The following is a 27,442-nucleotide window of genomic DNA, read 5'->3' as shown; positions in this document are numbered from 1 at the left end:
CGAACGAACGAACGAACGAACGAACGATCGAGTCGACGAAAGCGCAACGGACAACGGAATCGGGAAGAGACGCGAGGATCGATTCGCGACGTTTCCTGGGATCGCCAACGGCTATATTTAACCGTCGAGGGAGAAGGTATCGCGCCGCGAATCGATTCGTTGCGTCCGTTGGTTATTCGCGGGGATTTATCTCGGTCCGGAAAAGGAGAAAAATGTGTCGAGGACGGGGTGTTTTCTTCCGGCGTCGCGGTGCGGTGCGGTTAATTTCACCGGGTCTCTCGAACGAAGGGATCTCCGAATTGTCTCGGTCGGCGCGGTGGCAATTTAGAAAGTGGCCGCGTCAGCATCTGCGACGTCTCGGCCTCCTTCTGGCCGAGTTTTCCCTCGAGCGAGGGAAACGCTCGACATTTTTATACTCCTCGTTCGGGTTGGCCTTATCTCTCGAAAGGGGAGACGCGAGGATACCCGTAACTCGTGTTCTCCGTAACGCCCGTTCGAGACATCGGATAACGCGAAGGCTGTTTCTTTTAACAAGGCTCTCGGAGCGTTCGGCGACTAATTCGGTTAAAGTCGTAGCGACTCGCCAGTGGCATCTTATCGTCCGTGGGTGCTGCCGAGCGCGGGTATTCCACGGAAAACGGAGGATAAGTTTCCGGCGAGCGTCGGACGGTGAATTATGGCCGTTATTGTCCGCCCGCGAACAACAGCCCGGCTCATTACACGTGGGAATTATTGACGGGAGAGCGCCGTCGGTGGGTCTACCGAGCGCGCTACGCGCCGAGCCATCTTCGAGCTCGCTCGGCTCTCGGACCGTGTCGCCTCTTCGTTTCACCGGTACACCGTAACGCACCCTTCCTCTCTCGGTCGCGTTTTCTTCTTCCTTCGGTCCGTGTTGCCGCGTTTCGCGTCGTCCCGCGTCCTTGCCTCCTCGGCGTTCGTTATCGCGGCCTCTTCTCCGGGAGGTTCCTCCTCGTTCGAGGGGAGACCCTTGTACGAGAGAATACGGCCGCTCGTCGCGATTCCGAGTTATCGAGGAGCCTCGTCGACGGAGGGACGAGGGCCTCGCGCTGCTCGGGAATTACGGGGAACGAGCGAGTCGAGTTCGTGCCGCGCATCGAATTAAACGGTTACTCGAGAAGAGGGATTGCGAGCTCCGACGGGGGACGAAATCGTAGACGCGGAAGTCGAAATAATGTAAACGTCTGCTCGCGGTCGCTCCGGGACGACCTTAACCGGCGAAACTTGTTTATCGACTCCCCTTCCCGGTGAAGTTTTAAACGCGGCCCGAGCCCCTCGACCAACTTATCCGTACCACCCTCCGGAGTACCGGAACCGTCTTCGCCGGGGAAACCTCCTCGGAATGCGTCGCGCGGCACCGCCTCGCTTCTAATGAGATCGAAAGTTGAAAAAAATGCTCGACGACGAGCCACCGGCCAGACCTCCGACGAGCGACTTTTCTTTTTTCACCGAGGGCAAAGTCTCGCGACGACGGCGAATCGGAGCCAACCCTTCTTCGCTCCGTTTCGTGCTCACCGGGACCGGAAGAAGATTCTTCCCGTTGCCCGATTTACCGCTACCTCGTCGCCGAACCGCTCTCTCGTTATCGGCGAACGGTGCCCCGATTGCGCGAAACTCGCGACGAGATCGATCTTTGATTTTCTCGGGGAACAATGGCCCGATGGAGATAACGGCTCGTAATTTCTCGAGGCGGTGGAACTCGAAACGGTAGCCGAAAGTTCAAGGGGACGCGAGCTCGCCGAAGCCGAGGGTCGGGCGGCTCGCGCGATAATTTTCGAGCCGCGAAACGGGGATGGAATGTCTCGATATCGAGCGGATCGAACGAGAAAGGTCGTTTTATTCTCGCACACCGGCTCATCTCGCGCGCCGTCCGGGTGGACTTTCTAAACGAGCACGGTCGGAGAGAGACTCTCCTGGAATCCGCTCTCGTGCGGATTTGCGCGTTTCGTGAGAATTGCGAAGACCTTTTAAAGAGGCTGACACTAATTAATTCTCGAACGAGATACGATCGCGCGCACAATAAACGGGAGAAAGTCGCCATTAACTGCCAGAAAAATCTGGCCGCTTGTTAAGAGAGGCTCGGGCGAGTATCGTTGCAAAGCCGATCGAAGATAACCCGATATATTAACGTACGGTGTAACCCCTTTTTATCCGTGGAAATGCTCGCCCGTTACGTGCACCCACTGTCCTATCCGGCTAACGGTTTATCAAAGAATCGTCGTCGGTAGCGCTCGTAATTCGCTAACCGTGGCGCATGCAACTATTCGCGTGCACGTAACCGCGCAACGTTATCCGTGAACGCTCGTACCGCTCGCGTCGATCGAGTTCGGTTTCTTTCCGATACGGACGCTTCTTCGATGCGCTCGTTCCCCTACCGACGGAACGCTTTCGACCAATTACGCGTCAAACGAAAAGCGAGCGTGAGAAACGAGAGCCGAGCGATCGTACGCGTTCCCTCGTCGGGGGAAAAGCAAAAAATTTTCGCGCTCGTCGTCGCTGGCGAACCGAGCGTTCTCGATAGCCTCGTCGAATCGAGACGATTCGATTCGATTCGATTCGATTCGATTCGATTCGATTCGATTCGATTCGATTGGAGGGGTTTCGTTGGTTCCGGGACCGAGGACGCATCCGTTCGATTAAACGGTCGAGCGACGAGAAACGCGCTCGAAAAATTCCCGGGAAAGGACGCGCGGGTCATTACCGCGACCGCGATCATTTGTGACGGATAAAGCCACGCGTTACGAGTATCCCAGCCCGGTGGACCTCGATCGGGCGGATTCATCGGGCCGGCGAGTCCCTATAAATTTCAAGGAGCGTCTCGAACCGGAGATTCCATAACGATCGTCCCCGATCGTATCGTCTCCTCTCCGTATTTACGTAGACCGATACCTATCTCGCGTCGATGTCCGCGGGAACGACCGGCAAAGCGTTTTCGTACGCGTCCCGGGTAGACTCGGATCTCGCTGTTCCGCGCGAGTTCATCGACGAGGAATTTTTCGCGTTCGTTCACGGTCGCCGCGAACCTCGACCGGCCGATTTCTCGGAGCATTTTGGAGAAAGACGGAACTCGATCTCGCGTAGCCGCGAATTCCCGAGGGACGGGAATAGGGTAGGTGTCCCGGTCGCGAGAACGCAGCTGCGAGGAGCCGAAGGCAGCGGGCGCTCACCGCGGAGGGGGCGGCTGGCCGGGTAAGAGCGTGGGCCACGGCGTAATAAATTTCACTGGGTAAAAACGGCACGCTGGGTTACGAGAGATTGATGGAGCGACGCGCGAGGTGAGAGCGCGCGAGGCCCGTAAGCAGCCTTTTGCCCACTGACAGTGATCATCGAAGCAGAAAAAGTTGCCACCCGGAAAGTTCGGGCCGCCGGACCGCCCTCGATCGAGGCTAACCGCTGTAACGACCGCGGCCCCGGCCGCTCGAAAATAATTTTGACTCAATTACGCGGGGCCCCGGTCTCTCTCGTCTCTCTCGTCTCTCTCGTCTCTCTCGGCTCTCTCGGCTCCGCGCGTAATACCACCGCCGGGGCGCGTAGACTTTATCGTCGCTCGAAGAACCGGACGCGGCTCGGGGTTACGCGCGAACTCGATCTTCGTCCGGCGGGCGACGCCTCGCTCGTTACGCGCCGTGACTGTGGTTCCCGCCGGTTCGGACGTTTTGTTTAAGAACGGCCGCGGGGGCAAGTTCCTCGCCCTCCGGTCGCGTTTAATGGCCTCGCGAAGGGACACTCGTCGGACCGCCCCCACCGGGGGGGGGCTTCGACCGTGACGTCGTTCCGCGCGGGAGAGGTAATTGGTAACACGTGCGCGTTACGATATCGCGTCCCGGTTCTTCGACGCTGCCCGACCGTTCCTCGCGATCGCCGTTTCATCGCTGGCGAAATTTTCGCTCGCTCGGTCCGTGCACCTTCTCCTGTGCCGCGGTCTTTCCTCGACGCCCGCTGCGTTGCCTGCAGCCAGGGGTAACGTTTCTCCTCGAATCGAATATACCTCGCCGTGTACGAGCGTTTTACATCCAGCACCGCTCGAATCGTACGTAACGCGAACCATCGAAACGCGCTTAAAGCGAACCGAGTTATTACGAGCAAATACGCGATAGCTGGTTCAGGGGCCGCGATGCCACGTTGTAAATCAACCGAGCGACCCGCGTGCACGCGCGCGCGCTTACTCTCTCGCCTAGTCGCAGCTTCGCCTTTCCCACCGATTAATATTTACACTGCTCCCCTCCGAGCCGCGTTGCCCAAGGTCCCGAGCACCGAGCGCCCGGCCGGAGAAGAATCGTCCGAGAAATCGAAAGAAAGCCTTCTCGCCGGACCGGGAGGAGAGAGGGAGAGAGGGAGGGAGGTTTCGCGATGGGTCCGCGATCGCGTAAAAATACGGGAGATCGGGATACGCGGACGGGAACGGGGTACCCGAGGGATTCTGACGGATTACATTGACTCGCGAGCAGGATGAATAAGCAACCGTTCCAAGTGTATCGGGGCCGAGATGACGATGCTTTACGATCGAAGATAACGCGGCGAAGACTATACGCCAATTTCAGGCCGCGTTCCCCCCGGAGGGATTAATCGGCCCTCGTTTAAACCTTCGGCGCTGCTCGTGCTTCTTCCATTTTTTAAATCCTCCCGGCATCGTCCTGCCCGTCCGGCGAGGCGGTTCCACGTACGCGCGGCCTCGCCGCGCGCGCCTGTGTAGGTAACTACTCTAATTATCGAGATCTCGCGTAAAACGAGTATGTAAACATAAATCGACAATCTTGTCGAGTCGAGCCGCGGCGATCGCTTAACTGCGCCCGCCGAACGAATTTTTCTTCCGGTAACCGCGGCGTGTCCTTGACGTCTTATTACGCCGATTAAAAGCCGCGGCGCGCACACCCCGGCCCGTTTCTTCTCCTTCCTCGCCCTCTCTCTCGCGTTCCTCGAGATAATTCTTTCGCCGCTTATCACCGGGTTTTTTCACTTCGTAGTCTTTAGCCGAAGGCGGTAGGTAGGAAATTCCTCGACGGGATCCTTTATAATATCTTACTTTCCCCCCTGTTGTGGAAACGATCGCTCGTTTCTTTTACCTCTCGACGCACGCTTCTGCGTTCTCGCCGCGATTCACCGATTTTCTTCGCCGGGGGAATACGCGTTCGGTTCACCGCGATTTTAACGACGAGCCACCCGGCGAAACCGCGATACAGGAATCGCTTTCCTTCTCGTCCGAGGAATTCTCGCGACGAGTTCGACGAGCGAGAATACGTAATCGTACGAGTGGCGAAAGAATCGTTAACGTCGGAAACTCGTTTGTCGGTGACGCGTCCTCTCGACCGCGATCGTTTCCAAAGGTACGCCGCGATCGGTAATCGTTTTCCGGGAACCCGATTCTTTCGCCGAAAGGGCGACGAGGCGCGGCGAGTTGCCCGCGCGCGTACACCGACCATCGAAACGGAGCGAAGTCGGTTCTCCCCGCGGAGAAAACGAGTCGCGGAATAGCCGCGATCTCGTTAGAAAATTTCCATTTCCTTCCCGGCGAGCTCCGGAGAACCCCTAGGACGCGCGAGGTGGACCGGCCTCGCCACGGTAGCCGGCGAGCTGTCGCTGGAACCGATCGCCGCGTTTGTAATTACACCGATAATATACAGTACGGCATTTTCGAAGAATCCCGCGAACGTGTATTTCGATGTAATACCAGGGAACGCCGTCGATCCGTCGAATTCGGCCGAAAGATTTTCGTCGGAGGGGAGGGGAGCCGGGGACGATAGACCATAGCGCGACGAGAACGCGACCAGGAGGGGCGAAACACCGGAGGAGGGACGAGGGAACCGGCCGAGGACCGAAGGGAAACGAAACGGAGCGCGCGCGAAAAAGGGCCCCGCGTAAATTGAAAGGGGGCACGGCTGTCTTGTTGTGTTTAAAAAGGCAATTTGCGGGCCTGAGATACGGCCTATATATTACGGCGCAACTGGTACGGGTGGTGGGAGATAGCTCGCTCGATAGCGCCCCTTTGCTCTCCGGCTGGACCGGACGGGGAACGAAAGGGGACTTTCCGTGGGCCTTACCGTGGCGTTCCCCGTGGTCAGCGATGGACTCAACGTCCCTCGAGCGAACGTTCGAATCGTCCCGAGAGCCATCGATGCTTCGATTTTTGGAACCGGAGGGTTCTCCGTGCTCTCGGATCGTTCTCGAGGCTTTCGATCCCTCTCGGAATTCGTACGACGTTCGAAGAACGTTGCTCGAAAGTCGACGAGAGAGGGAGCGAGAGACCCACCGTAACGCCCATCGCTACTCGTATCCCTTTCGGCGCGCGGCCCGTTCCCCCTCGAGCACCGGGGAGGGGCCCGCCGTTATCCCCACCACCGGCATCCGGCAAATGCATTTCTTGTGTAGCCCGCTGCTCGTTTGCGGACGATACGATTTACTCCCGGTATATAGTCGTATTCAAATATCTTCTCGCGGCGAGCCGGCCCTTTGCGTTCTCTTTCCTCGCGCGGTTCCTCCTCCTCTCGGCTCTCCTCCCCCCGGCTCCCGTTTCCTTTTCCGCCTTTCCGCTTTTCCGAGCGCACTTTGACCGTAGGGACGATCGCTCTACCAAGATCGATCCCGTTTTACGTTTCACGGTCTCCGCTGGTGGCGAATCAGCTTCGAGACGTCCGAACGATGCAGCCGCTTTCGTTGTTTTTCAGCCGCGAGGAATTCGCGGAAACCGAGAACGCGAGAAGCCGCGGTTTTCCGCGCGATTCGCGGCAACTCCGCTCCCTTGGATCCGATCCATGTATCCCGTCTGTTTTACCGACTCCGGTAGGAGCAGTTTCCAGGTTCCACCGTGGATGTCGCTGGTTGACCATCTCGCGCGACGCGCGAACGATGCTCGACGCTCGCGATCGTTAACGCTAACGATCCCCCGGAGCACGGAATTCTCGGTTCGTCCGGCAGAGCTCGATTCGCCGGTACTCGCGCGGTTTAAAGTTCTGCGTTGGAAAAATAGAGCGATATCCGTCGACGGGGTATCTTAACGTCCGCGCCGAGTATTTCTTTGATCGTTACGGCCGTGATCGCGGGCAAGCGCATCCGTACAAGCTCATTTGCACAGAATGTGTGACAATTGTAATAAATCGCCGCTCGATATCGATCTTCTCGAGCGTTACTTACCAGCGCGATCTAGGAATCTCGCATTCCCCCCGATCGGTTACCCCGGCCCGGTGTCGTAAATTCCGCGCGGGCTCCAATTAACTTTATCGCAATCCGAACAAATTATACGGAACGCTGCCGATGGTAAATCCACCGGTGCGACCGGGACGCCGAGATAACGTGCTCGAAGAAACGAGGACGCCGAAACGACGACGGGCAACGCTCGATTTTTCGCGGGTGCCCGAACGCCTCTCGTTCCTCCTCGGGCGCAATTTCCCCCGTTCTCGATACGCGTCGCGTCGCGCTTCCCTCGCGTCTCGATTTTTCCTCGAGGGGAACGCTCGGTCCGTTCGTCCGCGAGAATTCCCTTCGTGGTTCTCCGGGGAGCGCGGAAGGAGTCGCGCGGTTCGGTATGTCGGCGTAACGGCCCGGCGAACGAGACATCGCGGACAGCTATGATTAATACGACGAACCTCGGTCTCGGCGTTCCTTCGAACTTTCGTCCTATTAATCTTATTACGTCGCGCGTAAGCGTCCCGGAAGTTTGCGCCGAGGTTTCGACCGACGACGCTACGGGCCCGGTCGATCGTTAATTTATGCGTATCGCGTCTGTTTGCGCGTCAACGTCCCTCGATCTCCTCGGGGCCGTTCGCCGAATCGGAGTTCGTTTTCGAGCGCGTTCGTACCTCGCGCGACTCGCGACGCGCCACCGCGGCCGCGTACACGAATTTCCACGGTGTTCTCGAACGAGGTTCAGTCGCGCGCCGAACCGAACCACCGGGATATTTGCACTCGGGAGGAGACCGAAACCGCCTCGTTCCGCAAATATTGTTCTTTTGCGCTCTAGGAAATTTCGACGGCTGCCCTGCTTCGAACGCGATTCGTAATTGGTTTCGCGGTACGCGACGGTCCCTCTCGATCGCTTCGAGAAACGATTTCGTTCGATCTCGGGAATTTTCCAAGGCGGGGAGAAATTTGTAAATTGTAAAGTTGGTCGGATCGAATTTCGGATCGCGGGGATCCCGATCGAGGAGGGAGGAGGTATCCTCGAGGGCCGATCGGTGTCTTCGAGACCACGTGTCACCGGGTCGGGCCAACGTCGGGGCCGTTCGTTCGTTAAATATTTGCTCCCGTTGAGCGGGAGCGGAGTTTTCATCGGAGACCGCAAAGGTGGAAGTTCACTCGCGAGACCCACGCGAGCGATCCTCCCGATTCCCGAAAATCAATGTTTGCTCGACGAGGCGAACGAGACTTCCTCTCCGTCTCCTCTCGCGAGTACGCTTTCGAGAGTCGCAGCGCGGAATGTCGATGCAACGGTTGGTCGAACGAGAAAACCGACCCTCTCTCCGATCTTTCGCGTTTCCGCGGCAGTTGTCGCGCGCGCTCGTCGACGAGAAGAGACGCGATCGTTCGGCGGAGATTTTCGAATCCGCGCGGACGGTGGCGCGTCGAGGTAGCTCCTCGGTGGCCCATCGTTCGGCGTTCCGGTCTCCGAAGGAAAGAGTTATCCGGGAAATGCAAATTCCCTGTCCGCGATCCGGTAAGGTCCGTCGATCGTCGTACGAAAGCGGGAACGCGTTGCCGGCGAAAGCCACCCTCTCCCCGATCCGGTGTTGGACGCGTTCCGGGACGTTTACGCGGCGCGCAAAAACCGTGGCGGAGCGTCGTCGGTGCGTTGAACTCGTCGGAGAGTTCCGGCAGTCTCTCTCTCTCTCTCTCTTGATCTCGGTCTCGGTCTCGGTCTCGGTCTCGGGTCCGTTTCGGTATTTGACTGTTCGAGCGGGACGGCGAGGCGCGCGGAGCTCCCGGGCCGTCGGTGGTCCCTCCGCGGTCGGGCGGGCTCTCCGTCCGCCTCGCGGGCTCCTTCTCTCTCGGTTTCGCTCCCGGCTGCACTTCGACTCCTGTCGAGACGACAGAACGCCATAAGCAACCAATTTAAATGTAAATTGAAAACCACCGCGGCATACAAATTGTTCGACTCGCCGTCAAAAAATACTGCGAGCAAAGATCAAACGGAAGACAAGACGCGAGAGGGTAGCGTACGCTGGAGCACACGGGCCCCCGATACGGCCGAGATAGAACGAGAAACGCCGCCTCGTCGTTCCCCGGATCGTTCTCCGGAGCACGATGCTCCCCCTCTCCGCTGATAAATTCTTCTTTAAATATTTGCCTTGGCGCGCGCTCTCTCGCGCGCGCGGCCACGCGAGCACGACGGAGACCGAGTCTCGTTCCGGTTAACGCGCGTACCGCGCGGATTTTTCGTCCGCGCGGGATCGCGGTTTCGACGTCGAAGCGACGTTCGCTCGCTCGCGAGGAAATCCCCGTTCCGCGCGAGATCGATACCGAGCGGGACATCCGTTCGCCGTATCCGGGACGGCCGCTTTCGCTCGGGAACGTATCACCGAGGGAAACGCGGACCACCTTTGCGCGTCTCCTCGTCCCTTTGATCGTTCATCGCTCCTTTTAGTCGCGAGGGATGCACCGAGAGCGGAACGCGCGGAGAACGCGCGAAACGGAAACGCTCGCAACGAATTTTTGATTCCGCGGAGAGCGAGTGCTTCGTGCCGCGCGTTGAAATATTCACTCGGTTCGTTCTCGAACCGAGAGCAGGAAACGCGACTCGTCGAAAGCGTTTCCGGTTGCTTTTCCCTCGGTCGCGTTTTCGGGGACGGAGCGCCGCGAAACGATCGCTTCGCGCGGAGACGAACGCGGCTACGGTCTCGCTCGGAGAGTCGGTTTCTCGATTCTCCGCGGAGCAAGAGTGCCCCGCTCTCGAGAATTACCGTACGCGGTACCGGATGTCCCGTCGTTTCGAGAGCGTACCGATTTCACGAATCGTCGAAATCGGTGCGGACGAGAGAAAACGGCGATTCCGGGAGTCCGGACGAAGCGTCGCGCGACGAAACCGAAACCGGATCGGATCTCCGTGGACAATTTCCATCGACTCGGAACCGGCCGCCTCATTGCGAGGAATTAATTTCCCATTCGAGAGCGAACGAGACGAGGAAGAGGATCGGGGTCCGGGGGTGCGGGGGGGTCGACTTACCATAATTTTGGTAGCAGCGGATCGTTCCCTCGACCGGCTGTTGAATATTCTCTCGCTTATTAGAAAGGGTTTCTGTAATCGACGCCAGACACGAGCGAGAGGTCTACCCGGTGCGGCGCGGCGCGGCGCGGCGAAGCGCACCGGTGTAGCCGCCGGTCGAATGGATTCCAATTAAAGTAATAACGAATCCGGCGTGCCGTTTCCTCGCAAATAATCGTGCGTGGATCGAACCGCGGTCGCGCGACGCGTCCCTCGATCGACCGGTCGCCCCTCCGAAGCCCCCGTAGCCCCCGTAGCCCCCGTAGCCCCCGGGGCCGAACGGGGGAGGGGAGCTGGGGGAAAAAGAACAGCCTCGGAACGGCTCGACGTCGAATTTAAATCGGTCGAATTAACGAAACGACGAGCCGGCCGGATCTCGTTCGCGACGCGAACGATAAATTTCTACGAGGAACGGCTCGAACCGCTCGGAACCGCGCGTCGAACTTTTCCATCGTTGCGTCGTTTCGCGTTTCTCGCGACGCGACGCGACGCGACGCGACGCACCGCGCGGTAATTCAAATTACGTCGCGCGCGAGACAGGAGAGCGCGTAAATTTAAATTTCCGAAACGGCGTCCGCCGATAGGAGAGTGCCCGTTGTCGAGGCGGTGGCCATCGACGTAATTAACCCCCTAAGTGGAGACGCCTGTGCATCATTATTAGTACACGCGCGGGCAATGTTACGGGGTCGGTTCGAACGCGCTTACGAGGATTTAGGGCCGCGTCGGGTGTTTCGATTTAGTCGCGCTAATGCGAAACGTCCAATTAAACGGTAACGGATCCTCTTTCGCGGTTCGGGAGGCCCGCTCGAGCCGCGCGCGAACCGAACGTTCGCCATCTCGGAAAAAAGAATCGCGGGCGCTCCTCGATGAACTTTAATCGCTGACCGGACACCTCTTTCTGCGCGACTTTTCAGTTCGCAACGGATACTCCTGCGTACCTGTTGCTCTCTCGGAAGGCCTCGACATTCGATTGAACACAGCTGCCAGGGCGGTCCGATACGGGGTAAACGGCGTCGAAGTGTGGGCCGCACCCTCGCGCAGCCCCCACACGAATCACACGGTCTACAAGGCGGACGCTGTCCTGGTCACGCTGCCCCTCGGCGTCCTCAAGGCTTCCGCCCCGCCGTCCGCGGTCGCCTTCAACCCGCCGCTTCCGGAGTGGAAGTCTCAAGCCATTCAGAGGCTCGGGTTCGGCAATTTAAATAAGGTAAGCCGAGCCAGGGGCCGCTTTCTCCGTTCTCCTCCGTTCTCCGTTTGTTCGCTTACTCGCTCGCTCGGTCGGTCGGTCGGTCGCTCGCGGCCTTCACGGCCCGGGGGCCGCTGATTTATGCGCCCGGCGAGAAACGACGATCGAACTTGTCGAGCGTTGCCGGAACGAGATATATTGTGATCCGGCGGTCTCTTTTCGTCGCGAGCGGTGACGTGGCTCGTGTCGCTTCTTACGCCGGGACGCGTTCCTTTTACGGCCCTCCCGGACGGGACCGTTGGACCGCTTTACGAGCGCGAGCGCGAGCGCGAGCGCGAGCGCGAGCGAAATTAAAGACTCGACGCGAGACGGGGAAACGGGCCGGGTAACGACCCGAGGGGATTTCTCGCGCGAAACGGAGAACGCGTGTCCGTCCACGGTGTATACGGACCGTGAAACGCGGGGAACTTTTACTCTTAACGGCGGCGATGACGTTGCTCGCGCTAGGTGGTGCTGTGCTTCGAACGCATCTTCTGGGACCCGACCGCCAACCTGTTCGGCCACGTGGGAAGCACCACCGCCTCACGGGGCGAGCTTTTCCTCTTCTGGAACTTGTACAAGGCACCGGTGCTGCTGGCGTTGGTGGCCGGCGAGGCGGCCTGCGTCATGGAGAACGTGAGCGACGACGTGATCGTCGGACGCTGCATCGCCGTTTTGAAGGTAATCCGAGCCGAGTTTCCCTCGGCCGGTGGTTGCTTGCGAGCGCGAGTAAAGTTTGTGCGCGCGGGCGACCGTGTTCTTTCAGGGGATCTTCGGGAATCAAGTGGTCCCTCAGCCACGGGAGAGCGTCGTCACCAGATGGAGGGCGGATCCGTGGGCGAGAGGATCGTACAGTTTCGTCGCCGTCGGGAGTTCCGGCAGCGATTACGATCTCTTGGCAGCCCCGGTGGCGCCTCCGTCCACGGCCGGCACACCGCCGCCTCAACCGAGAGTGTTCTTCGCAGGTAAACGCTTCGATTCGGCGATACTCGTTCGAACCGTCGATGGTTCGCGATCGTCCTTAAATCGGTTTCTCGTTCCGCGTTTTCAGGGGAGCACACCATAAGAAATTATCCAGCCACGGTGCACGGGGCTTTTCTCAGCGGACTCCGGGAGGGTGGACGCATCGCGGATCAACTCTGCGGCAGCCCGTACGCGCCGCCGACGATCCCGACTTCCGTTCCACCGAGCTCGGGGATACCCTCGACGACCACCGGCACAAGCTCGACGCCTTAGTCGTCGCCGCGTGGAAGGTCGCGTTCGAACGACGACAACGAGGACGACGAGGACGACGAGGACGACGTTCGCGCTCGAACGACGGACGAAACGGAGCAACGGAATGCTCCGGGACGATCCATCGCGCTCAGCCGAGACGCGACGGCTCGCTCGGTTTCGTCGCGAGATGCGAATTAGCTAGGAAAATATCGACGATTTCGCGACCGTGGCTCGCGAAACGAGCAACTATTTATACAGAGCGGGGCGGTAACCGCGACGTTCTTTTCGTTTTCGTAGCCCGAGTCACCGCCTCGCCCTGTCACCGACAACGGACAGACACCGTCAGCAGGAATCACATCGATTTCCGTTACGGAATAGATTATTCGTGCCTTTGCTTCGTTCCGCGTTCGCGAATCCCTTAGTTCCGATCGTAGCGCAGAATCGGTCCATTGTACTCTCGGCGCATTCCGTTACGCGGAATAATCTTTTCTACCGGCTTGGAACCCTATGCATGCTTTCTCGAACGCCTCTGTCCGGACTTCCAGGCCCGGGTATCGCGCTTCCGGCGCTCGAGCGAGCCGCTCCGCTTCGGTGGACCGCGACCGGCCGTTTCGGTCCCGCGAATCACCGGGCCCGCGAGGACCGATCGGATTCGAACTCGAACCGAGCATCGAGCCAATCTTTGCGTTCAACGCACACGTATCTCTTAAGAGGTTCCGAAAACGCGGAACACTACGAATCGCGCGGCGAGCGACCGCTCACCGATCGGCGTCGATCGGTCGCTCGCCACGCGAACCGCCCGAATCGTGTACGTACGCGCAACGATCTGTATAAAATGAAACGGTTTGTACGAGTAAAACGCGCATGTATATTGCGATTAAAGGCAGAGAGTTGTTACGAATCGACCGGATTCGTTTTATTACCGCGCACGATCGCCCCGCAACGCGAAACCGTCGCGTTCGTAATCCCGGCGCGCATCGTTTCGACCCATTTCGACCCGTTTCGACGAGGATTCTCGATCATCGAGCCACGCGCCATTGTGAGAACGTCTCGAGACGAGAACGTTCTTCTTCCTTCCCGGTCCGAGGAACACTTGGGGGTAAGTTAAGCTCTGCAATGAGAACTGTCAATGTCTCAAGAGAGGATTCCTGGCGACTATTCGCCCCGCGAAACTGGGTGAATTCGTTGAACGCAGCCACCGCCTCGCGGCCCACTCGTCGTCGAAGCGTCTCCGAGCCAAGCGGTCTCTTGCCCGAAGCGCCTACCGAACCGGGACAAAAAGGTCCTCCTCTCGTCGGCTCTTTTCCCATCCGCGTTTCTCCGTTCCACCCCGACCGCCGCATCGACGGAGAACCGGCTTTTCGCCCGACACTTTCCTCGACCGACCTATTTCTCGTTCGAGGAAAAAAAACCCGCCGCGAGATTTCGTTGGACGATTACGTATGGGGCCTGCGTTCCGGCGAGAACCCCACACTCTCAAAAATTGAACGCACAAATACTCTCGTTAGGAGTACTTACAGGCTTCGGCGCGTGGCCTCCCGCCCGGGGGAATCGCCTCGTTGATCGCGATATCCCCTACGCCAGGTTAGTATGAAACGGCGAGTCTCGCGACCGCATCATTAGTCCTTTCTTTCGCGTTTTCACCATCGAGAAAGCTCGAAAATCAACGCCCCATCTGTCGGGGATCCCGACGAACCGACGCGATAGTCGACTGACGAATCGAACGGGTGATCGACCAAGAAAAAACTTTCCGTGCCGAAAAAATATCGAAACGTGGGAGAGGGATCGTTTGTCGAAATTTGGAAAAGTCGAACGAGAGGGGAATCGTTCGGCTCGCGCGATCGCTTCGAGTTCCGTGCCCGCGAAATTTCCCAGGGAAATCGGCGGGGATATTGCGAGCTCGATTACTTCGATACAGAGGTTGCGTTGCAGCCGTGCCCGGGGGCGTGTAATCGAACTGCGCCGAGTCTCGTAAACTCGATGAACTCGGAAAGACGAGGGAAGCCCGCTTCGCCAAAGTCCCGAAGTCTCCAAGTTTACAAGGCGCGCGCGCGCGCGCAATGTTCCCACTTTACCCTCGAGTTTGCGTTGCTCTTGCTCCCGATCCGACTATTTTGCGTCCAATTCTCTCGGATAATTGCTTTCTCGCGCGAGGGACGAGGGTCCCAGGGTCCGGGGCCGTTGTTCGCGGATCCTTTCGAAAACGATGCGTCGCGCGCTAGACGCGCAACCCTACGGTAACGGTCACCGAGACGAAATTCCCGCGCGACTTGTGTACACGCCCTAATCGCGCCGTAACTGGAACACCGCGCCGCTGCGAATCGATCCTAGCTCGCCTTCCTCGAACTCGAATATTAATTCGATGGGACCGGAGATCGTCATAGTAACCGTAAACACCGGCTCGAAGATCCGCGGAGATCGTTCGATCCCGTCCGCGCCACCGCCGCGATTCTCCTCGATATGAGTTTCTTCCCGTTGGAAAACGAGATACCGAAGTGTCCCCGTGGTCGCGGATCGCGGAAACGCGAGGGCAGGCTCGCCGAGCACGAGGACGGAGACAAGTTCCAGCTGTACGAAGAGGAGAGGGCCAGGGACCGCGACAGGCAGATCATCGAGCTCCTGGACTTTGCGGAGCACACGGACAGGAAGATCGCCGCGAGAAAAGTCTGGCAACGCGTTCGTCAAGGTACTCGAGAACACTCCCGAAGCTCGCGATCCGGGTTCCTCGAATGGTTCCTTGCCGCTCGAGGAGCCCGGACATTCGAGGTTTCGCGGTCCGAGCTCGCTTCGGACGTCGTTTACGATCCCTCGATTCCTCAGGATTGGCCGACCAAGAGGACCGCGTGAACGCGAGACGGGAGAAGCTGCGCGAATTGCTACTGCGAGAACAAATGGAGCTCATCCGCGAAACGGTCGAGCAGGCCCAACGCGGCGACCGTGACAAAACCGACGAGATGCGCCGAAAGACCGAGGAGCTGCGCGAGCAACGGGAGGACCACCGACTGGCCTTGGTGACCGCGAAGAAGACGCAGCAGACCGTAAGTCGGTGTCCCGAAATACGCGAGAGGATCGCGAAGAGGTACGCGATCGAGGCGAAGGAGATCAACCTGGCTCAAATCGAGGACAACGAGGCCAAGAGGCGGGAGGAGGAGGAGATCGAGAGGCTGTGGCACGGTCTGATGCTGAAGGACGTCGAGGCCAAGAACCGGAGAGACGCCGACGAAGCGGAGAAGCGCCGTCTGGACCGACAACGGACGACCACGGCTCTCGCGATGCAAATCGCCGGGAAGCGGGACATCGAGGAGCGGGGAAGACGGCTGAGGGACGAGGACAGGGAGAACCTGGAGCGACTGGCGGCGGACGAGCGTCGGGACGAGCTAGAGAGAATCGAGCGGGAACGACGGAAGAGGGAGGACCTCAGAAAGGATCTGCTCGAGCAAATACGGATCGCCGAAAGGGAACTGGCCGATAGAAACCGTAAGGAAGCCGAAACGGACCGTTTGCTGCTAATCCTCGCCGACCAGGAATCGGCCAAGGAACGAAGCGACGCGCGAGAGGGCACCGAGGCTCTCCGCGAGGAGCTGCGAGCTTACGCCCGCTACCTGGACCAAATCGGGAAAGAAGAGGCCGAGAGGAACCTCCAGATGGAGCGAGCGATCGAACGGGCGACGAAGGAAATCGACGCCAAACGCGACCTCGACGCGAACAACTCTCGAGAGGCCAAACGGAGAGGTCTTCGGGATTGTCTTCGGGGTCGCGAGCGTCAACTCGAGTGGAAGCGTTCGAAGGAGCAGGAGGACCGGGAGCAAAGAAGGTTGGAGAACGAAGCGACGGAAAGGGAAATCGAGCTGGCGGCCGAACTGGCCGCTCGCGCCAGAGAGGAGGCGAGGCACAGGAAGCTGCTTTACAAGAAGGACCTGGAGGACCAGCAGAGAAACGCGGACGATGCTCGTCGCCGCGAAATCGACCGCGAGAGGAACCGACACCTGGAGGAGGCGAAACGCCTGGAGGAATACCGGAAGTGCATCGGGGAGCTGATGTCTTCCGAGAACGTTGTCCCGCATCCGTTCAAGATCGTGCTCGACGCGTGCGCCGCTCGCTACGCCGCGGAAAAAACCGCTCGGTGTTTCCGTCCACCTCCCTTACCCGTCGAGTAAACTTAGCGACGAATCGACTCGCGAGGACGAAAACGCGCGATCGATCGAAGATTTCGAGTCGGCGAGGAGACGACCGATGCTTCTCGATCGGAAGAAGGATTTCGGTCGTTTTCCTCGTCGATAGGATCCACGATCCATGGGGCGATTCGTACCGCGCGCGCCATCCGTGGCGGTGGGCCGAAACACCGACCGTTCCGCTCGGCCGGTAACCGCGGATCTTCGCATCGTTATCGACCCGCGCCAAACGCGATACGTTTTCTTCGATCGAAACCACTTTTGTTCGCCGCGAGTAGTTTCGAAACTCGTCTCGCCGCACTCCATAACGGCGCGCTGTCTCGAGAGATTGTACAAATCGAAAACTCGCGGTACGCTCGACCAGCGAAACGCGGAGAAAAATAACGGACACGAACGCTTTCGACGCGAATCGTTGCTAATTGTTGTCGAGTCGTTGCGACGCGAACGCGATTCGCGGAATCGAATGCCGCGCGAGTAATTCCGTCATCGGAAACGTATTATCCTCCGCGACGCTCGCGGCCACGGAAATAAATCCCGGAACCGAATCGAAACGTTACTTTTACGCTAAAAAAACCGGGACCGTTTCGTTTTTTCGATCCTTTTTCGTTACGCGCGTGGAGCGTAGTCGTCGTTAAGGCTTTCCGTTCGCAAAGGATCGCCTCTGGTCCGCGCCGAAAAATTAAACGCGAATCGATCGTTCAGCCTCGAGACCCTCGTGCACCCGGTTATCGCTCCCGTGTCGGACTTGCGTTCCAAGTGACGCGTTTTCAGACAAAATAAAGTTACTCGGAATCGAAGGAAATCGGTTTTGCGTATTTTCCCCGTATTTCCCTCTCCCCTTGCCCCGTTCGAAACGCGACGTCCGAGGAGGTGGCAGTGTTTCGCGGGTTCTCGGAATATTTTCAGGAACAAGGTCGACCGTTTCGAACTCGGAGGACGCGACGGAAGGGAAGAGAGAAAAGGGCCCGATCGAAGGACACTACTCCGTAACGTTCCGCAATCGCGTTTATCCTTTCCTCGGATCGAGATTCCGTTCGTAGGAATTTCTCTTCCGGCGAGAAATTGTGCTCGTAATTCCGGTCAACGTCGCCAACCGTCCAAGAGGAAGAAACTGGATGGACGTTTAACGCGGAATTCGAATTACGGATACGCATCGAAGTCGGTGGCGAGTAGCTGGTCCGTCCGGCGAATCGCGAACGACAATGCCCTAACGCGGTTCGCGCTCGTTACGGTACGCGAGGCACGTTTACCGCCGCCACGAGCCGCGATTCGAGCGCGCGGCGGTTATCCTCCCGACGATGGAAAAACTTTCCTCCTACCTCCGTAAGTTTCGTTGCGATACCTTTTATCGGGCACCGGCTTCCCTTTTCTCGCGCGAGCGACTCGTCGAGCAACTTCTCCGTCCGAGAACAAAGCGCGTTCCCGGATACCGTTTTCGCGGAGATCGTCCCGCTCCGAGTGTCGCGATTCGTTGCTTCCGAAAGGAAAAAAAAAACGGAGAGAGAGAAACGGAAACCGCGGAACCTTGGTCTCTCGACGAGTCGGTGCGAGCGGGATCGATCGAGACGAGGACGAGGAATCGCGGTTCGCTCCGCGGGTCAGGGGTTGCACTCGCCGATCGCTTCGAACCGCCCTCGGTCCCGACTACGACGCGCCCGACACTTTTTCCTCTCCGGCGAGTACGTCGTCTCGCTCGGCTGCACCTGCACGCGTACGCGCTTCTTCTTCTTCTTCTTCGGAGAGAGAGAGAACGGTCGCCGATAGGGACAAAGGGAAACGAACGCGAGCGTGAACGTCCTGGATACGCAGAGAGGAAGGACCGAGGAACGAGCGAACGAGCCAACGAGCCAACGAGCCAACGAGCCAACGGGTGAGTATCCAGCGGAGGATCCTCGTGCCAAAGGGTAGTAGAAGCTAGGAGCGAATTTGAATCTCGTAAAGAGCGCCGAAGGACGCGAACGGGCCGAAGGGAAGGGTAAAGACCGAGCCGACGAGAACGCGACGAGCGGAAGAAGAAAAGGAAGACGTCCAAGGGGAGGGGAAGGGGACGGGGGGATTGCGGACTCGCAGGAGCGAATGGACTTTGCCTCCGGGGATCTGTTCTTTTGACAGTCGTGTCGCTGTCGTCTCCTAAGGTCCCCCGGCGGCGTTGCATTAATCTTCTTCTTCCGACCCCGCCTTATTGAAAATTCTACAGAGCGCTTCGCAGTTTTTGCCACCGACCCGCCCTTTGTACCCCCCGGCCCCTTGCCCCGCTCCTTCGGGACGTCACCTACGAATTCACCCACGGAGTCGATCGTCGCGGCTTCCGTTTCGTTCCGGCGGACGGCCCCTTTGACCGACCCGGCGATCGAGTCGCCGCTCCGGAACGAAACCTCCGCTCGCGAGGACCGAGCAGTCTCGATTCTACCGAAAACCTTTCGCCTCCTTGTCTTTCCTCGTCGACGCCCGTTACGGATCGAACGTCCGTTCTCTCGTCCGCGAGCGGAGTCCAGAACGCTCCGTGAAACTGTAGCGAGAAAATTCCGAAAGAAACGGGTTCCTCGTTTCCCCGAGAAACGATGCAAGAGGAAATTCGTTCGATCGTTTGCCGATTTTTCCAAACGACACGCGACGTCCACCCTTTTCGACGGGAAACGAATCGAATCGACTCGTCGAAGGGTCCTTCTCGAACGCGTTCTCGAAAAGGATCCCTTTCGCAGCGGTGGAAAATTTCTCGAATTCCCGGAAAGCGTCGCGAGTGGCGCGCAACGGAGAAAAAGATGACCCCGTGCCTCGTCCGGCCCCACGAGGGCGCGGACTCGATTCGGCGTTAACGCGGCGGGAAATTGGTAAGGTTGTCCGTGTCGCGAGTGGTCCGGAAGAAACGGGTTCTCTTCTCGGGAGACGTTCGTCGCGAAAAACAGAAACGAGAGAGCCGCTGGAAGCCTTCGCGGGAAACCGGAAACCGACCTTGCGACCACTTTTCACCGAACGGAGCGAAGCTCGAACCCCTTCTCGATTTTATTTCGTCCCGAAACTCCCGAGGCGAGGGGTCTCGTATTTTAAGGTTCGCCGGCCCGAATGAAAGTAGATACCGGCGAGTCTTCGCATGGAAATTGGACGTATCGACCCCTTTGTGCGCCGATCGGTAAATCGAGCGTTGTCGGTGACCGGGTTGCATCGCGACGCAACAATGAAGTCGTAAAGCTCGAGGAACGAAGGTGCGCACATTGCAGCGAATGGAATTCTTTGTCGAGAGGGGAGCGCCGCTCGTCGTTAGCCGGCGCTCTTTTAAATTTACCGCGACGCTTCTCGGGACCGCGTGCTTTACGAGTTCGCGTTGCCGGAACGATTTATCGAATCGAAGGATTTTCCGCGACCGAAACCCACCGATCGACCCGCGCTCGGAACCAAGTCGGTCGCGGGCGGGTTGGAGCGTTTCGCGTTTCGCTTTCGACGTCCGGCGACGAGACGACCGACGTCGAACAATCGTTCCACGGAAATCGAACGCGTTGACCTTTTTACGGGAGGAGTCGAGGGAATTCCTCGGCTTTGTTCACCGGTTAAATTGCCAAGAGCGTGGATCGAGCGTCGCGCCGCAAAGCCTCCAGGAGCACCGAGATTCGCGTACGCGCGTCGTCGATGAAATTTTTAATCGCGAGGGCAACCAGCCGATCCTCGCTCGTAATTGTACGAGCGAGCGTCGCGTCGCCCGAGCGAATATTTTAACCTTTTTCCTTCCGCTTCCCTTTTTACCGTTTTAAACGGTTCTTTTTCTCCGGTCTCCGTTGGGTCGCGTGTTTCGCCTCGATGGCTCCCGAAGAACCGAGCACCGAAAACGAGGAGCAATTTCATGGAAATTGGACGTACTTACCCTTTTGCGCGCGTTCGAGTCGATCGATCTTCCCGGGCTTGTTTTTCTTCCAGCGAGAACGTTGCGAAGTCTATCGATCAAATATCGCGCAAAGGACCGCAAAGTGGGCACGCCGTGGGGAAAGCGGATCGAGAAAAACGGACGTTTTTCGACGGCGAGTTCCGCGAGTCGCCGATCGGATTTTTATTACCGCGATTTATTTCTTCCCCTCCCTCGGAACTTTTTCGACCCGGTTCGCCGAATCGACCGTTGCGGTAAACAACTCCGAGTATCGCGCGCGCCCGCGATTCCTCCTCGGTCCGATCGAGCGTTTCTTCCGGATCGATCGTCGATCCGTTCTCCCCGATCGCGATCGCGAACGCGTTCGGCTCGGATCGTCCGAGTCCTCGGTTTCCTCGGCCAACGAGCGACCTCGCTTCTCTTTCGTCACTGGAGCATTTACTCGACGTCCAAAAGGATACGCAACGGAAGGGCAGTTTCGTCGAGTCACTCGGTACGCGTCGAAACGAGGCGTAAAAAGATACGCGCGAACCTCGAGCTTCGTTCGAAATTCGCGAGAGGTTTTTCCGGGGACGCGCGTTTCGGGTGTCGCGCGACGGGTCCGGGTCGTCGCGCTCTTCCTTTTTCGGGAGACGTTATTAATCACAACGGGACATGAATCTTCGGATATGTATGGCTCGCTGGGAACTCGGGGGAGAAACGGACGCTCGAGGACCGACCGAAGGGACGGAAACGAACGGAGACCGAGAGAAAGAGAGGGACGAGAACGAGCGACGCCGCGCACGCCGAAACGATCGCTCGCGATAAGCGCGACGCTCGATTTCACCCGCGAACGTATCGCTTCCCGTGGACGATCGACGAACGCGGTCTCGAAACGACGACGACGACGCCCCCGTGGAAACGAGAGGAGCCGTTTCCGCTCGCGGACAATTTCCACGATTTAGCGCGTTTCGGTTCTCGAAGCGTAAAATCGTCACAAAAACGAAGAAACGCGAAAGGTTCGCGCGAAATTGCCGCATCCGGCGTAGGTTTCGCCGCGTTGGCCATCGGGAACCGCGCTAAACAGAAAATTCCACGACGAAAGGGGATCTGCATATTTTAGAGGGTGTCGGGTCGAAGAGACGGCGGGCGGCGAGCGGCAAGACGCGTAAGCCTTTGATTTCTCTAATCTAATGGGAAATCTGGCGGAGGGTCGTGTGTTTACACGTGACGGCGAACGAGGGTTTCTCGAATTAAGCGCGCTGCTTCGAATCTCCTTAATCTCGAAACCGTGACGTCGGAATTAACGCGACAATTGCGGAAGCGTGGTCGGTCGCGCGCGGATCCGTCGACGAGCCGGCGACGCGACCTTACCCGTCCCCTCCGCTCGCCGAGCGGGAAAAATCGCCCGAGATCTCGTTACTCGCGTTCGCGGGGAATCTCCATAGAAAGCGGAAAAACATCCACCGTCGAAACATTAATCCACGTCGACGGCTACGCGCTGCCGCGCTGCCGCGCTGCCGCGCGCGACCCGCCATTACCGACCGTTCCGCCGCTACTCTAACGAAGAAAAAGAAGAACGCGTTACGAGCGCGATAGAGGCGCGTGGAAATTCGTTTAATCCCGCGGGAAATACGGAGACGCTCGGAATTTTTTCGTTCCCTCTCTTTCTCGATCGTCGGGAAAGATTTTCCGAACCGTTTCCGGAGCTAATTCACCGAGAGGAGCTCGATCGTTCTCGATAACGCTTCGTAAACTCGAACGACTCGCGTATTCCGCGTAGCCGCGATTCCTCGATTTCTCGGCTCCCGCGCGTTCGTCGATCGATCGATCGATCCGCGAACGAAGAATCAACGAATCGCTCGGGGCCGACGACGCGAAGAAGGAAAAAAAAGGGTCGATTCCGAGGCATCGTCGAGGTGCTTACCGGTCGAGCCGTCGCGGCGGTAGCAGCGGTGGAGGCGGCGTTGGCGTTGGCGTTGGCGGCGGCGGCGGCGGCGGCGGCGGCGGCGGCTCGATAACGTTATCGATCCGCGATTCGCAGTCCGTGGGTATCGGGGCGCGCATGCATGCGTCGGGATGCGTGCAGGCGGAAGTGCGCGCATCGATGCGCAATTCGTGATTGCACGCATATGCCGACGGACGACTTGATGGTTCGCCGCGAACAAGGCAAATGGTAATTCGAGGTTTCGCGTCGTCGAGCTCGTTGGTCGCGGTGCGGAACGGGCCGACGTGGACGCATCGGGAAGGTGGCGACGTTTAAATTCGATCGAAAATAAAGCGGTCGATCCTCGGCTGCTCGAACGCGCGACGGAGGGTCACTTTCGAACGACGAACTCGCGGAATCGAAGGAGCCGCTTTCGCGGGACGCGCAACCACGCGAACCGAGAGCTCGAACGCCACCCCACGGTGTTTAACGTTTTCCGACCGTACATCCGCGTCCAACTTCGGACCGGGGGAACGCGCCGTTATATTTATCGCTCGGTTCCCAGTCCTTCTTCTCCCCGTTTTGTCGCTCAAACGGTTATCAAACGAATCGCTTCGAAGAGACCGCGCTTTCGACGCGCTAGCCCTCGCCGGTGATCGACCTTTCCGATCGGCGAGCGAGCGTTTCGGCCGACGAGAGTTTTCGCGAACGCGTTTCCCCGCAAAATCGATTTTCGATTGTTTCCTTCTCGTTACCCCGGAACGGCGTAAGCTCGAAGGATCGCCGAACGCGATTTACGATATCGAAGAGTCGGAGGTTTCGGAGGATCGCGAGCGAGCTCGGCCTCGACTCTCGGGAAGACGGCGCGGTTCGCCGAGAAAAGTGTTCGCGCGTCGAGAATCGTGGAACGATTGGCGCAAAATCGGGGGAATTGGCGAGGACCGGTACGTGCTCCCGTACGAATCGATTTTCCTTCGGTGCGACGGGCGACGGCCGAAATAAATTCGCGGTTAACGTTTGCGCGGGTTGCCTCGGACGAGGGTTGCCGCCCTTGCCAGCACCCGAGGGGGACCGTCGTTGGCCCGACGTTCTATTTACCCCGGAGACGCCGATATTGTGCGATCGACGGCGGCCGCGTGTCTCGGGGAATCCACCGAGGACCGCCTCGACGCGTTTCTCCGTGTTTATTTATTCGTCGTTCCGCCCTTTCGGTGGCTCGACACGAATTCGTGTTTTTTCTTCGGCTCCGCGCTCGTTGGTTAACCGGTCGACCATCGAATTCGTATTAGCGGCCCCGTTTCTCTCTTCTCGCTCTTCGCGATTTTTAGCTCTCGCTCGAGGGGGACCGACGAAAATTTCGCGAGCCGACTCGAGTCGGATCTTCGACGACGGGACGAAAAATTTTCCGCGTATTTTTCTTCTCGAACGGAACGCCCCGCGTTCTCGAGAAGGAACCGTCCTCCTCGATCGTCCCGCCTTCGGTTCGCGTCCTCGAGCGGCGTTCACCGATTCTCCGCCACGGATTCTCGTCCGTGTACTCTTCGTCGCAATTTCCACCGCTACCGTGAGAAACGAGAGAAACTCCGTGAACTCGATTCCATCCGATTCGAACCGATCCGGGTATCCGAATTCCCGATGCTCGCGAGGTCTCTCCCGGCTCGGTTTCTCTCGGCCGGGCCGCGAGTCGTAGAAACGGTTTACGGTGTCGTTCCGGGACGTACTCTTTCGCGCGTTCGGCCGATATGGCACCGATATTGCATCCCGTTCCGGCGCGAGCTCCCAATACCATCCACTCCGCGTCGCAGCTCGGGACATCGTTTTCCCTTACCAGGGAGCCCGACTCCCTCTCGAAACTCCGCGAATCTACTCGCGACGAGTCCCGACGATCTCGAATTCTCCTCGCGCCGACCGTAACGCGGCACCGTCTCGCGACACGGAGAATCGGGACCGATTACCCGAGCTGCGGAATATTTTCTCCGAAGAGAAAACGCGGGCCGAGATTTTCGAGCATCGAGTTTCCGAGTATACCCGAGACGAGGCCGTATCCTCGCGAATTCGAATACTCCTTACGACATTCCGCCGCGAACGCGTAACGCTAATTTCCCCGATCGAGTCTTCGATCGAGCTCGGTACGCATTCCGATAGTTCCGTGTTTCCGCTCGGGGCGGATTCCTCGTCGAAGAACTGGTCTCGGGGAAGAGCCGCCGATTGAGATATCCGTCGTGCGCCGTGAAAAGACCTCCCCGGTTCTTCGATCCGCGTTCGACGAGTCCTCGACGAGAAATCCGCTCCGTACGCCGGGTACGCCTTAATTACGGCCGGTCCGGACCCCTCCCCCCGTCCACCCCCCGGTGTGGGGATTCGGGTTATCTTATCCGGGGAGCGAGTCGGTATCGGGGCCGATGTTCTCCTCGGCGGCGTTATTAGCATAACACAGGACGGGGTTCGAGCGATCCGCGTGGGCGGCGCGCGGACCCTCGCGACGACCGATCGGGACCGAGACGACGAGGCGGAGTCGGCGACGTTGCCACGGATTCGACCGATATCGATCGGACCGGTACGACCGCTCGACTCGCGCCGATTTAAACCTTCTCGTCGACGAGTTCCTCGTCGCGCCTCCAACACCGAAACGAGTCGTCGAAAAATAACGCAAGGGAAATTAAAGCGCGCGATCGACGAAAGAAAACCTTTCGTCGCTATTCGATCGTCGCTCCTCTCCGGCTCGATCGACCCGAGCGAATATCGCGGAACAAGGTCGCGCGGAATTTCTTCCACCTCTCTCGTATCTCTATCTCTCGGAAGGTAGCTGCTCCTCCGCGGAGAAGATATCGCGAAAACGTTGTAAGTCGTTCCTCTTTCCGTGTTCGAAATCGTCTTCGAACGGGAAACTCCTCTCGCGTTCGCGGAGTAATAGAATCCCGGAGGCTGCCGGGCCGGGTCGCGATAATTTGCCTCGTGGAACGCTCCGCGGCGAGGATAGATAGGAAAATCTTGGATCTTTGGCCGGGTCGCGCATCGACGGGCACGAAGTTGCGAGTTGGACCGCGAACGAGCCGAGGTTCCGTGGGCCCGATAAGAGAGATTCGCGGCGGAATCGATTACTCGGTTTTCTCGGATCGTGTTTGCGCGCTCGCTCGGATAACGAAGAAACCCGAGTTCGATCCGACGAGCGAGCGGCTACGATAACCGCGACCCGAGCGGGTCACGGGCGTCCCGTTTACAAGGAATCGAGACTTTCCCCGAATAAAATTACCGAGTCCGTTTCGTTCGTTTCCAGCCGCGAATCGAGGCGATTTCGAGGGACGATTTCGCGAAGAGGGCCGCGATTCGAGGGTAAGCACCGATTTCGAGGGTGAACGCGACGTTGCGGTAACTAGGCGCTTCGACGGCGTTCTTTCCATCGAACGAGCAAAGACGAACTATCCTCGCTGCCCAGCATTACTTTCCTTCCCCTGGCAAATATCGCGATCCACGAAAATTATTTTCACGCGGCCGTCGCTCGAGAAAATATCGAAGAACCGAGGGCGTACGCTCTAAAGGGAAGCGAGCAATCAACGGACCGGCGAACGAGAAGAAATTCCGAAGCGCCCCGTTCGCGTTTATCGCGACGACTCGAACGTTCGATTCCGGTCGTAAGGTTCGCGCTGGGCGTCGATAGAGCACCCCTCTCGGTTTCGTCGTTCGCGTCGGACGCGCAAAGGTCAACGATTCTCGAGCAAGAGATACGGGCCGTCGACCGGTCGCGCGAGAAACCGGGAGGCGATACGTCGTAAAAATTACCCCCGAAGGAACGCGCGGAGCGTAATGAAAAATATTCCGGGAGAATCTGGCGCGCGATACCCGGCAATACGTCAAAGTCTGGAAAGCTCGGCCGGACCGCAATCGCGGCGCGCGATAATTAAAGCAAAAACGTGCCGTGTTTCTCGTTTCCATCCCCGGCGTTCTCCCTGCGTCGTAATTTCGCTAAACAGCGGCGTAGATTCGGCGCGTAGCGACCGTAAACGCGCCGCGTAATTTCCATACGGTCGCGCGGTGCCGTCGCGTTTCGCGTTTCGCGTTTATGAAAACGCGTTTCCCCGTATCGCGAACGATATTTCGCGAACCGGCCGGATCGGTCGCGCGAATACGAACCGCGTTGTTTGTCCACCGAGTCGCACCGACCGAATAACTGCCCGCGGAAAGATTCGTACGCGAGCCGGATCGCGGTCAAACGCGCGCAAATCTATCGATCGTAACGCGACGAGACAACGCCGAGCCGTGTTTTCGGGACTCGCGAAATCGTTCTTCGGTTCGAATCGCGCGCGTCCGCCGACGAGGAAGGAGAGCCGAGCGCCGTTGTAAAATTTCGACCGATAGTTTTCCTTCCAAGTAGGCGGAAAAAATTGGCAAAGTTCGAGCTCACCGATTCCGTGGACGCGTCTTCGCGAACGTTCCAACTTTGACAATTTTGATCGCGCATTCGGAGCTGGAATCGTCCAAATTCGGCCGTAAGCGAAATAGTTAAAATTTTACGAGGAGCGTTCTCCCCGCCGCGGTTTGGCATCGGGAAGAGGATCGCTGTTTCGTCTCGGGGAGCGATAAAGTCGTTCGAGTGCTCGAATCTCCGAGGTTTTTCGAGACGGAATATTAGTCGGTCGTAAAGTTTCATCCGGGCCGGCCATCGATAAACTCGCGGGCAGCCGCCCTATTCGCGACGAAGGATCCTCGAAAATCGTCCAAGATCGTCCAAGATCGTCCAAGATCGTCCAAGATCGTCGAGGTTCGATCGATTCGAGGCCACACGTCCCGAAAAAGCGCGTCGCCGGGCTTTCCTGCGCCCCGGCCCGCCCAGTTTTATCCTCGCGCGGCTGTTCGGCCT

At 58.5% G+C, this 27,442-nt stretch overlaps 2 protein-coding genes and 1 non-coding gene across 3 annotated transcripts in view; 2 read left to right on the top strand and 1 right to left on the bottom strand.

Moving 5' to 3' along the window:
- Positions 1–12,816, top strand: part of Su(var)3-3 (lysine-specific histone demethylase Su(var)3-3) — an 81,222-nt gene extending 68,406 nt beyond the window's left edge. Inside the window, exons 11-14 of the mRNA XM_076320779.1 lie at positions 11,125–11,417; positions 11,904–12,116; positions 12,202–12,400; positions 12,487–12,816. Coding sequence (XP_076176894.1) covers positions 11,125–11,417; positions 11,904–12,116; positions 12,202–12,400; positions 12,487–12,671 — 890 coding nt within the window. The 3' untranslated portion in view covers positions 12,672–12,816. The remainder of the gene's footprint in view (positions 1–11,124; positions 11,418–11,903; positions 12,117–12,201; positions 12,401–12,486) is intronic.
- A 1,158-nt stretch (positions 12,817–13,974) lies between these two features.
- On the top strand, positions 13,975–17,587 carry LOC143151533 (cilia- and flagella-associated protein 53). The gene is made up of 2 exons (XM_076320787.1): positions 13,975–15,336; positions 15,471–17,587. Exons 1-2 carry the CDS (start codon positions 15,111–15,113, stop codon positions 16,805–16,807), a joined length of 1,563 nt encoding a protein of 520 aa, XP_076176902.1. The 5' UTR covers positions 13,975–15,110; the 3' UTR covers positions 16,808–17,587.
- Positions 14,092–14,242, bottom strand: LOC143154722 (U1 spliceosomal RNA). Its single transcript, XR_012994247.1, has one exon. It is a non-coding gene; the product is annotated as a U1 spliceosomal RNA (small nuclear RNA).
- Positions 17,588–27,442: the final 9,855 nt, after the last annotated feature.

Source organism: Ptiloglossa arizonensis, chromosome 1 (genome assembly GCF_051014685.1).
Source record: "Ptiloglossa arizonensis isolate GNS036 chromosome 1, iyPtiAriz1_principal, whole genome shotgun sequence".
NCBI lineage: Eukaryota > Metazoa > Arthropoda > Insecta > Hymenoptera > Colletidae > Ptiloglossa > Ptiloglossa arizonensis.
Note: the sequence above shows the minus strand (reverse complement) of the source record. Positions and strands in the feature narration are given on the sequence as shown.

What these genes read in the sequence shown, in the direction of transcription:
- LOC143151533 (XM_076320787.1), top strand. Translation starts at nt 15,111, where the DNA reads ATGAGTTTCTTCCCGTTGGAAAACGAGATACCGAAGTGTCCCCGTGGT. An exon ending in CTGGCAACGCGTTCGTCAAG is followed by an intron (nt 15,337 to 15,470) that starts GTACTCGAGAAC and finishes TCGATTCCTCAG; the next exon opens with GATTGGCCGACCAAGAGGAC.